This window comes from Sus scrofa, chromosome 11, assembly GCF_000003025.6.
Source record: "Sus scrofa isolate TJ Tabasco breed Duroc chromosome 11, Sscrofa11.1, whole genome shotgun sequence".
NCBI classification, from domain to species: domain Eukaryota; kingdom Metazoa; phylum Chordata; class Mammalia; order Artiodactyla; family Suidae; genus Sus; species Sus scrofa.
The window spans coordinates 54,950,407-54,963,149 of record NC_010453.5 but is presented as its reverse complement, the minus strand read 5'-3'; the positions used below and the strand labels follow the sequence as shown (position 1 = coordinate 54,963,149).

General features: G+C 38.9%; 1 protein-coding gene across 1 annotated transcript; it reads left to right on the top strand.

Moving 5' to 3' along the window:
• Positions 7,382 to 12,481, top strand: SLITRK1 (SLIT and NTRK like family member 1). The gene is given in 1 exon segment (NM_001308829.1): positions 7,382 to 12,481. A coding segment is annotated over 1 exon segment (2,088 nt). The 5' UTR covers positions 7,382 to 8,183; the 3' UTR covers positions 10,272 to 12,481.

The window sequence follows — 12,743 nt, the reverse complement described above, 5'->3', positions numbered from 1 at the left end:
TACACCAAATAATGTACTTGGTACTCTAGTAGATGATATATAAAAAAAGGAAAGAATTTGATCTCTGCCCTGAAGAACTTTACACTCTTGTGAGAAATCAATGCTTCAAATAACTTTTTGTTTTAAAAAAAGAATACAATTTAATAGTTGTTCTAATGACTCAAATAAGGTGAAAAGGAGTGATGGATGGCTTCATATAGAAAGGATTCACACAAGTGTTGTTAAAAATTATATCTTAAGAGTTGAACAGGAATAAAGAAGGCAATGATGTACTCAATAAATAATTAAAATAGAAATGAATTTACTCAAGTAATAGGGTCATCATTGGCTTCACTTTAAAAGTACTGAACTAGTGGGAGATATTTTAAATGATAATAAATATTGTTGGTGGAGATTTAGGGAAATGACAAGTTTCATCTACTGCTCACAGAGTATAGAATCTGTAATAAGAAGATAAATAATGATATTTACATTGACTTATGTCTGAAGGTGTTCTTTGAAGCATTATTTATGATAAAATTTTTATTTTATTTTATTTCATGTATCTTTTTAAAATGATAATTATATATATATTGTTTTTCTCACATTATCCTCCATCACGTTCCATCACAAGCGACTAGATATAATTTCCTGTGCCATACAGCAGAATTTCATTACTTAGCCAGTCCAAATGCAATAGTTTGCATCTATTAAACTCAAACTCCCAGTCCACCCCACTCTCTCCCCCACCACCTTGGCAACAAGTCTGTTCTCTAAGTCCATGAGTTTCTTTGCTATGGAAAGGTTCATTTGTGCCAAATATTAGATTCCAGATATAAGTGATGTCATATAGTATTTGTCTTTCTTCTTCTGACTTACTTCACTTAGTATGAGAGTGTATAGTTCTATATATGTTGCTGCAAATGGCATTATTTCATTCTTTTTTATGGCCAAGTAGTATTCCATTGTGTATACATACTACACGTTCTTAATCCGTTCATCTGTCAATGGACATTTAGATTGTTTCCATGTTTTAGCTATTGTGAATACTCTGCAATGAACACAGGGATGAATGCACCTTTTCAATGAAAGTTTTGCCTGGATATATGCCCACGAGTGGGATTGCTGGGTCATATGGTAGTTCTATATTTAGTTTTCTGAGGTACCTCTATACTGTTTTCCATAGTGGTTGTACCAATTTACATTCCCACCGACAGTGTAGGAGGATACCCTTTTCTCCACACCTTCTCTAGCATTTGTTATTTGTTAACTAGCTAATGATGGCCATTCTGACCAGGGTGAGGTGGTATGTCATAGTAGTTTTGATTTGCATTTCTCTAATAATCAGTGATGTTGAGCATTTTTTCATGTGCCTGTTCACCATCTGTATATCTTCTTTGGAGAAATGTCTATTCAGATCTTTTTCCCATTTTTTCAATTGGGTTGTTGGTTTTTTTTGCTGTTGAGTTGTATAAATTGTTTGTATATATTAGAGATTCAGCCCTTGTTGGTTGCATCATTTGAAACTCTTTCCTCCCATTCTGTAGGTTGTCTTTTTTTTTTTTTTTTTTTTTTTTATGGTTTCCTTTGCTGTGCAAATGCTTGTCAGTTTGATTAGGTCCCGTTGGTTTATTTTTGCTTTTATTTCTGTTGCTTTGAGAGACTGACCTAAGAAAACATTTGTGTGGTTGGTGTCAGAGAATGTTTTGCCTATGATCTCCTCTAGGAGTTTGATGGTATATTGTCTTATGTTTAAGTCTTTCAGCCATTTTGAGTTTATTTTCGTGCATGGTGTGTTCCAGTTTCATTGATTTACATATGGCTATCCAGTTTTTCCAACACCATTGCTGAAAGACAAGATTAACATTCAGAAATCGGTTGAATTTCTGTATACTAACAATGAAATATTTGAAAAGGAATGCAAAAATATAATACCTTTTAAAATTGCACCCCAGAAAGTTAAATATCTAGGGATAAACCTGACCAAGGAAGTGAAACACTTATATGCTGAGAACTATAAAACATTATTCAAGGAAATTAAAGAGGATTAAAATAAATGGAAAGAAACTCCATGCTCCTGGGTTGGAAGAATTAATATCATAGAAATGGGTATACTACCCAAAGCAATCTACAGATTCAATGCAATCCCTATCAAATTACCTATAACATTTTTCACAGAATTAGAACAAGCAATCCAAAAATTTACATGGAACCATAAATGATATAGAATTGCCAAGCAATCCTGAGGAACAAAAACCAAGCAGGGGGCATAACTCTCCCAGGCTTCTGGCAATATTACAAAGCTACAGTAACCAAGACAGTGTGGTACTGGTATCAGAATGGACATACAGACAAATGGAACAGAATATAGAACCCAGAAATAAACCCAGACACCTAAGGTCAATTAATCTTTGACAAAAGAGGCAAAAATATAAAATGGGAAAATTTTTAGAAAGAACTAAATATTCAACAGTGTGGAAATAGTTTAGTCAATTATTTTATGTCATACAAAAAATTCAGCCTCTAATATAATATAGTAGTAGATATTTATTAACATTTAAAATCTCATAAATAAATATTAAGGGTCAAAAGTGTATTACAAAACATATGGTTATATGTTCACAATATTAATTTCTAAGTTCTGCAACTCTGTGATTTTAATTTGTTGTTGTTCTTAGTATTTCCCAAACCCATGTAAGTAATAGGTATTTATTTCTCTTACAAACGATAATACATACTTTGTAGGAAGCAAAAAGAACTCTTCTTTCTATAAGTGAGTATATTCATGGTCCGGTAGAATATATTTTAAAAAAGGAGAATAAGTTCTTAACAGTATATAATTAAGCACCAATTAATAAAATAAACAATTGTACAGATATATGTCCTTATTTCAGCATAGTATAGTATAGCATTATATAGTATACACCTAAGAATAATAAGATAACTTTGGTTGCCTGACTCATGTTAAAATAAAAAAGGAATAAACTGAGTTTCTTACATATAAATTTATATTTTTGATCAATGTTCTCTCCAATAGTTCCAAACTAGTGAGTCATATGAGTTTATTAGACAAATGAAAATTTAAGAGAAAATAAGTTCCACCCCAAATAGCTGAACTTGACACAAAGCAACATAAATTTAAAGTAATAAGAACATGTAAAAAAATTATACCTCAGAACACGAAATAAAAATAGTAAAAGTATTTTGTTGTGTTCTACTGTTTGCTGTTTATTTGATGATATATAAAAGTAACTAATTTTAAAATCAATATATTGTAAAAGAAATATTTTTAAAATATGTTATTGTTTTGCCTTTTGGAAGTCACATAATGTGATAATTACCTTGATACTCCATTCCTAGAATATTATTTATAATCTACAAAAGGAAAATATGAAGAAATAGGGGGAAATCTTACATTCTAAACATATTAGTTTAGAGGTATAACTGTATGTCCTTGTCTCCTAGTTACAACTGTTAGAAGGAAGAATTCTAGCAACTCTTTTATCTTATGAAAAATAGGGAAAAAAAAATAGGAAAAGATAGTATATTAAGCTCAGAACTAGTGAATTCTATTTTATGGTGACTATTTCATTTATTCTTGGCTTCAAGCCCTAATGAATATGCAAATACCTGAACAAAACATCCTAAATTCAAATGTAAAAAGTATAAGGAGTCAAGAAGCACCAGACCTTTTGTTATATTATTTTTTTTAAAGTGTTGGATTCAGAAAAAAAGAGCTTGAAGAGATCCAAAAAACCCACACACTCCAATGATTTAATTTACTAGTAAGGAAACTAATCTAGGGAGAACTTAACTAAGATAACAACATTGCATATTTAGAACAAATAGGGATTTAGAACTGAGAGTAAAAGTTTAGCTCATGAGTGTGGAGCTTTGTTATCTTTGGCAAAGTCAGTAGATGTTATTTAATCTTGGTACATAGGCCAATATTCCTCAGTTTCAGTTTCCACTTATAAAATAAGATAATGATATCACTATACACCAAGTTATCAGTATTTCCCTCTAGTATAAAAAGTAGTAGGATGAGGAAATCTAAAAATAGACCTCTTATATATATAATTTTGTATTTCATAAAAATATTACTTTTATAATTCAAATAAAATTGAATATTTAAAAAAATTATTGTGAGGATTAAATAAACTGAAAAATAGAAATATATTAACTTTATGTTTGCTCTAAATTCTTCTTTTTCATCTTAAATATGCAGTGCACATATGGGAATATCTGGAAACATGTCATTTTTGAAAAAAAATAGATGATCAACCAAAAACTTCTTTCTTAATCTGAATGATTTTATGATATTTACATCCAACTTGTGGCACTTGAGGGATGAACTTGTTTGAGGAAGAATAAGAAAAAATGAACATTTAATGATGAAATTGAAATACTTCTGCTATAGCCCTGAGCAAATATTATCAATTCTCATCATCATCTGAAGTGTCCTTTATCTCTGGCTCCTGAGATCATCTGTTATGAGAGGCAAAGCAATTGAAGTAGTTCACTTGAGCTCAAATAGACATAGTAGAACCCTTTTAAGAAGAGTTCATGCCTAAGAAATGTTCCCCTGAGGCATTAGAAATGTTTAAGTCACATACACATTCCTTTTTTTTTTTTTTTATTGCCCACCAAGAAATGTACTGTTACACTTGAAGAATTAGTTAGCTTTTGGAGGGGTGGGTGTGCTTTTCTAGACTGCTTTATTTATCTGAAATATATTTATTATGTGAATAATTAAGAGGAATTTTGTTAACTCATTAATGAGGGTGCATTTTGCATAGAACTACATGTGTGTGCCTCTATTTTTTGCTTACTATTTGTTAGTGGGTATCTTCATAGAGGTGATATTAACCTTAATATTTTTGAGTTTTGGCTGTTCATCTGGGCCATACCACATCCTTTTCTTAAAGAGTATAGAGATAATAAACTGTTTGAGGAGGGCAGAATTGGAAAAAAAAAAAAAAGTTTGAACATATTGAAATAGGAAAATCCTGCCAGTAAGTTTTCTAATGCAATTGGTGTTTTGAGAGGAAAGCAGCGATCAGGAGAGAAAGATACTGAGTTTTATGGGTAAAGAGGGATGAACTCTGAATATCAGTTACTTGTTAGTCCAATTCTGTTCACTTAAAGTCAATTAAATGTGTTATTTCTGTATCTTCACATAAAATTGAATAAATAAGTAAGCAATTAAGCTTCAAAGTGTGATTTTAGATGGTTACCATCATTATTTTTCTTCCTAAATAGCCAGCATTTTTGTCTCTCCTTCACAGTCTTACCTACTCCCATCAACCACAGAAACTGCATTGAGTATGCCCTCCTTTCTCAGAGTGGTTTCAAGGGCCAAGAAGTTTCAGACCTGAGTCCTATTACAAAGAAACAGAAATATTCTTCCCTTCGGTTTAACTCCTCCTCCACATCTGCAGTTCACAATTGTACAGCATTATTTTAGTGAAATGATTTCCGATTAACCTCTTTTCCCCCTTTCTACATGTGGTAATGGGTTAATTGAATAAGAACAGGATCATTTTTAGAAATATAATAGGTTGTCTAAAAAACGGCCTTTCAAAAGGCCAAATCTCATACACACACACTTACACACAAACATACCATACCACTGAGTGAACTGAACCCTCATCCATTGGTCCCCCCAACTAAATTTCACCCAACGATGATAACACAACATTTGATTATCTGAAAATAATATATAGATATGAAAACTGTCCCTCCCCAATATTTAGCTTCTGGACCAGAAAAAGAAATCTCCTCTACAATTCCTTGAGTTTTCACAACCCCATTCCTTCCCTCAAATCTTTCACTCTCCAGCCTTTTCAAAAATGCACACATCCTTGAATATTTGATCTTTTATGCAGCTTATTAGCAGGTTTGTAACAGCTGTCCAACTTGTGTAAGACTTAATTAAAAGGGAAACTGATGTGAACATATAACCTCAGCTTAGACTAAAGGAAGAGACTAAATAACATTTTTTTAAGTCCTGCAAATTCCAAACATTAAAATGATGCTCACGATATTTAGACAGTATTGATGGAAAAGGTGTCAACTGGTTAAGTTGGCAAAACAGCCTTCTTAGAGAAGCTGCATTTCCACATTCTCTCCCCTCCCAGATGTTAGTAGAACTTGGTTTTTATAAGCTACATCTAAGTTTGAAGAACCCTGAGATTCCTTCTCTGGGAAAAGCTTTGAGTATTGTGCCCTGGCAGGACTACTGACCCAGCAAAGAGGAACTGGCTACTACCTGCAAATAAGCTTCCAACTGAGCATTAGAGCCTGGAGATTGCTATCTCCCTCTAGCAAAATGCAACTGGTTATTTACTTGTAATGCATTTTAAATTCCTCCGAACCGATGTAGAAACTTTGTGTGTATGAGTGTGAGGTTAAGTGTGTGTGTGTGTGGGGGGGTGTGCTTGTGTGTGTGCGGTGTAGTGTGTGTGCACAAGTCCACCAGGGGAGTTTTAAGAGCACTCGCGAATCATATTGGGATTTTTCCCTGCCCCCTCCCTCCTTTTCCGGTTCTCAGTGAATGCTTTCGGTCTGGAATCAAAGATGCGAGCGTGCATTATGTTTTCACCTTGCAGACTTAAGTAACATTCAAGAAATATCATCAGAGAAACCTAACTCTCAACGACCAAATTGACTAAAATTCTATACCAAGTTTAAAAAAGAAAAGTGTATGCCAGAGTTACATATCTCGCACTAAAAATTCATACCCAATTTCATCATATTAAATATATATGATATGAATATATGTTCCAAGTAGCCACATTCAACATGCAAAAAAGAAAAAAAAAAAGGTTTCAAAGACCTCAAATAGCATAAAACACTGTACTGCAGAGAAGGAAGAAATGCACTTAAAGCACCGACGAAAATGGCGTGCAGTATAATTACCTCAAATTGCTGTTCGCTTGACACCCTGACACTAATTTTATTCAAGCCATCGGGAAATAAATGTTTTAAAAGCAATCTTTCCAAATGCTGGAGCTAGCGGGGGCTCTGAGGTCGTTAAGGAAAGGAAAGGGTAAAGTTTCCAGCACTCGAAAAAATTAAATAATCCTTTTAAAATAAGCGTCTATGTGGATCGACAGCCTTTAATGCCCACATTTTTAACGCTTGCCCTGTACGTGGATTGATTTTTTTTTTTCCTTCAGCATTCCCTCACCAGATGGATTTTTGCTACTGCAGATCAGCAGAGGGTGTCAGATCTTTCAGAGTGCACCAGGCTGGAACGAGCAGAGCTTCTTAGCAACTCTCTTCTTCCCCCTCCCCATTCTCGCGCTCTCTCTCTCCCTCAGACAACTCGCCCCCGGCCCTCCGCCCCCTCCACGTAATTCCGAAAGAGCAGAAGAAAGAGAAGGAGAACAAGAAAAGAAGAGCTAGTAACCTAGAGCCGGAGCCCACGGGGGGGGAAAATCTGAAGAGAATTGAAGGGGAGGAAAGGAAAAGGATGGTCAGCCACCAAACGCAACGATTGCGGAAATTTTCCAGCGCCATTGGCTCGGCAGCGTGAGTCCTTCGGTCGGGCGTGATTTCAGCACCGGGGGGACTGGACAGCACCTCGGGGGGACTCCTGTGCAACCCGCAGCCACAGAGAGAACTCCAGCAGCAGCCTCAACAACAGAAGGCGCCGCCGAAAACCCTGCTTTGTATCAAAGAGGCAAGGTCAGTCCGACGCACAGCCATGCACAGGCAGTGCGCTGTACTACGCTGCAAACCCTCTGCTTGTTTCTCTTAACATGCACTTGCTTCTAATTACTAGCCTTGTTCCCTTCCTGATTAGTGAGGAACACTAGACGAGATTCTGTAAGAGTGTATTTTTAATTTCTATGTATATATTTAACTATTTTTCTTTATTTCTAAAGGGTTGAGGGGGAGTGGGGTTATTTTTTTTTACTTTTTTTTTTTTTTTTTTTTTTTTTTTTTTTTTTTTTTTTGCTTGCCTTGCACTACGTGCCTGGATAGTTTGTAGATATAATTATTGACTGGCGCCTGGGTTGTTGCAGTGCGGGGGGGTTAGGGAGGAAGGAATCCACCCCCACCCCCCCAAACCCTTCTCTTCTCCTTCCCTGGGTTCGGACATTGGAGCACTAAATGAACTTGAATTGTGTCTGTGGCGAGCAGGATGGTCGCTGTTACTTTGTGATGAGATCGGGGATGAATTGCTCGCTTTAAAAATGCTGCTTTGGATTCTGTTGCTGGAGACGTCTCTTTGTTTTGCTGCTGGAAACGTTACAGGGGACGTTTGCAAAGAGAAGATCTGTTCCTGCAATGAGATAGAAGGGGACCTACACGTAGACTGTGAAAAAAAGGGCTTTACAAGTCTGCAGCGTTTCACCGCCCCGACTTCCCAGTTTTACCATCTATTTCTGCATGGCAATTCCCTCACTCGACTTTTCCCTAATGAGTTCGCTAACTTTTATAATGCGGTTAGTTTGCACATGGAAAACAATGGCTTGCATGAAATCGTTCCTGGGGCTTTTCTGGGACTGCAGCTGGTGAAAAGGCTGCACATCAACAACAACAAGATCAAATCTTTTCGAAAGCAGACTTTTCTGGGGCTGGACGATCTGGAATACCTCCAGGCTGATTTTAATTTATTACGGGATATAGACCCAGGGGCCTTCCAGGACTTGAACAAGCTGGAGGTACTCATTTTAAATGACAATCTCATCAGCACCCTACCTGCCAACGTGTTCCAGTATGTGCCCATCACCCACCTCGACCTCAGGGGAAACAGGCTGAAAACGCTGCCCTATGAGGAGGTCTTGGAGCAAATCCCTGGCATTGCTGAGATCCTGCTAGAGGATAACCCGTGGGACTGCACCTGTGATCTGCTCTCCCTGAAAGAATGGCTGGAAAACATTCCCAAAAATGCCCTGATCGGCAGAGTGGTCTGCGAAGCCCCCACCAGACTGCAGGGAAAAGACCTCAATGAAACCACTGAACAGGACTTGTGTCCCTTGAAAAACAGAGTGGATTCTAGTCTCCCAGCGCCCCCAGCCCAAGAAGAGACTTTCGCTCCTGGCCCCCTGCCAACTCCTTCCAAGACAAATGGGCAAGAAGATCACGCAACCCCAGGGTCGGCTCCAAACGGAGGTACAAAGATCCCAGGCAACTGGCAGATCAAAATTAGACCCACGGCAGCTATAGCGACCGGCGGCAGAAACAAACCTCCAGCCAACAGCCTGCCCTGCCCTGGGGGCTGCAGCTGCGACCACATCCCAGGGTCGGGTTTAAAGATGAACTGCAATAACCGGAACGTGAGCAGTTTGGCTGATTTGAAGCCCAAGCTCTCCAATGTGCAGGAGCTTTTCCTGCGTGATAATAAGATCCATAGCATCCGAAAATCGCACTTTGTGGATTACAAGAATCTCATTCTGTTGGATCTGGGCAACAATAACATCGCCACCGTAGAGAACAACACTTTTAAGAACCTTTTGGACCTCCGGTGGTTGTATATGGATAGCAACTACCTGGACACATTGTCCCGGGAGAAATTCGCCGGGCTGCAAAACCTGGAGTACCTGAACGTGGAGTACAATGCGATCCAGCTCATCCTTCCCGGCACCTTCAATGCCATGCCCAAACTGAGGATCCTCATTCTCAACAACAACTTGCTGAGGTCCCTACCAGTGGACGTGTTTGCTGGGGTCTCGCTCTCTAAGCTCAGCCTACACAACAATTACTTCATGTACCTTCCGGTGGCAGGGGTGCTGGACCAATTAACCTCCATCATCCAGATAGACTTGCATGGAAACCCTTGGGAGTGTTCCTGCACCATTGTGCCTTTCAAGCAATGGGCAGAACGCCTGGGTTCCGAAGTGCTGATGAGCGACCTCAAGTGTGAGACGCCAGTGAACTTCTTTAGGAAGGATTTCATGCTCCTCTCGAATGACGAGATCTGCCCCCAGCTGTACGCGAGGATCTCGCCCACGTTAACTTCGCACAGTAAAAACAGCACTGGGTTGGCGGAGACCGGGACGCACTCCAACTCCTACTTAGACACCAGCAGGGTGTCCATCTCCGTGTTGGTCCCGGGACTGCTGCTGGTGTTTGTCACCTCCGCCTTCACTGTGGTGGGCATGCTCGTGTTTATCCTGAGGAATCGAAAGCGGTCTAAGAGAAGGGACGCCAACTCCTCCGCGTCCGAAATTAATTCCCTACAGACAGTCTGTGACTCTTCCTACTGGCACAATGGGCCTTACAACGCAGATGGGGCCCACAGAGTGTATGACTGTGGCTCCCACTCGCTCTCAGACTAAGACCCCAATCCGGGTAAAGGAGGGGAGGGGGCATGGCGATGCCCCTCCACCCCGACTCCTCCAGCCTCTCCGGGGGTCAGAGGAGCTCAGACCCAAGTTCTGCGCGCCCCAAGGCTTGATGGACATAAGTAAATAAATAACTGTGAACTCGCTCAACTGAGAGGGTCTGACCCATTAGCTCCCTTCTGGAAACAAAGAGCAGACTGTGGCGAGCTGGGAGAGCGCTGCCAAATCGCTTTTTGCTGCAGCCTCTTTTAACAAAGCCCAGCAAGAGCCCTGCTCAGAGAACTGACAGCTCCTCGGAGGAGGGGCCAGAGGGGATGGCTACCGAGGTCCTATTCATATATACAGATACCCACATCTATATAGTGAGATAGATATCTATTTTTCCCCTGTGGATTAGCCCCATGAGGAGGGGGGCGTGATGGCTCCCTGCTGGCTACGCAGGGATGGGCAGTTGCACGAAGGCATGAATGTATTGTAAATAAGTAACTTTGACTTCTGACAAAAACAAAAAGTGCTGCATGGCTCGCATGGAATCCACGCGCTCCAGGGAAGCTGCCCTCCCAGCGACTGGGGACGCCGTCACGTTCACAGCACCTACCCTCTTACCTGATAAGTCCCAGCGTATCAAACTTTCTATAAACAAAATACAGTATAATCAGAAAGTGCCATTTCGCCATTATTTGTGATCCTTAGGCAGTTCAGAGCGTACGTTTACTGTGGAAAAAAAAAATGTAAAGGTTTTATTTAAGACATTTGCATGGCCAGTCACAGTCCATTTTATGAGTTAAAAATGTATTTTGTTGAGCAAAGTTTTTATGGGTTGTTTTGGGTTCTTTTATTTTGATGGTGATTTTTTTTTTTGAGGGGGAATATTTTTCTATACATATCCAATAATGCCTTCCATCTGAATGTAAAATAAGTACCCATGATTTCTATTATAGTATCAGTGTAATTATTAAAAAAAAAGATTTTGAGGCAGTTAAGCATGACCAATTAATGTCACTCTAGTGCTTAGGCTGCGATCCTATGGTAGCAATTCTGTGCTGGTGTAAATCTTACTTACAAAGTAGGAGAAAAGAACCGAGAAAGCACGTGGAACTTACTAATTCTATTCGAGGATTTTATAATGGCATATTTTTTCAGTATTAAAGTGAAAATGTTTTCAACTCTGGGTCCTTATATTTTTCCAGCTTCATATTTGCAACTGGTAAATTGGATTTGCAGTGGAAGGGACTCGGGAGGGGGACATTAAGGGTGGGTCCCTTCAAGAGCTTTAGGAAGCCTCTCTAATTGTCTTAGATTTTCACCCTTTACCTAGCTGCCCCTCCTCCTCCTTCCCCGCCCGGACTTTTCGAGCTTTCCCCTGTGGTTAAGTTAGGTCTTTCCCCCAACACGCCCCCTCCGCTCCCTTTTCCCCCTCTCTCCTTTGGCGGCAGTGAATCCCTTTATTAATACTGGAAATCCCTCGCTGCGGCTTCTGCTGCTGCTGCACACGCTGCAGATAGGTTAAGGATGTTAGTAGAGATTTGATTTAATTGACTCTGCCTAGATCGGTCTCATTAAACAGTGGAGGTTTCATTGGTCAGCACTCTTCGATGAAAGACAGACCTAATGACTGGCATTTGAGATGCTGCTGGCATTTTGAATTCAACATCTGCTGAAAAAACGGTAAAACTAATTAGTGCCCACCCACCCTCCCCGCCCCAGCAACTGCATATTGAAATTTGTTAAAGCACTCATCTTTATGGAAATCAATCATTATCCTAAAGAAGTGTTTCTCTCCCATCATTTGGATTTCTGCTTGTGGCCCAGTAATTAACAAGAAAAGCGTTGAACTGTTTGAATTTTATGAGCCAGTGTAACTCTAGTCTCAATCATATTCCTCTGGGATTTCTAAACAGTCTATTTTATCATCAGTTAGGGCACAAAAAGCAAAGAAAACTACACATATTAATGAGGTCTGCATTCCACCACATATCCACCCTTGAAAAGTATGTTAAAAGATTGCAGACCACAGATTAAAAAAAAAAAAAAATTACTTCAGGATTGTGAATCAGCTAATGAAAACCCCCAGAGCAGTTTTAAGAAGATTTGCCTTCTAGAACTCATATTCTAGAGAGAAGTAATTTCCCAGGACAGTGATGTTCTGGATTATGTATTATTTATTTTAATGCTTTTTAAATAAAATCTTTATTATAAACCATGACTATTTCTAAGGCCATTCATCATTTTCTCTCTTGATTCTTTTGTGGACTGCATTTCATAGGAGTAAAATTGTAACCTCCTATCCTCTGACAAATATTATGGGTTGTCATTTATTTGTTTAGTTTTCATAAGAAGGCCTTAGTTCTTTCATGGGGAGACAACTAGGTTCCTGATAGGCAAGCAACAGATTTATTTGTGTTGGAAAAGCTGGAAGAGGGGGATATTCAATCATATTGTTACCTTAATAAGGAAAATAAAAGA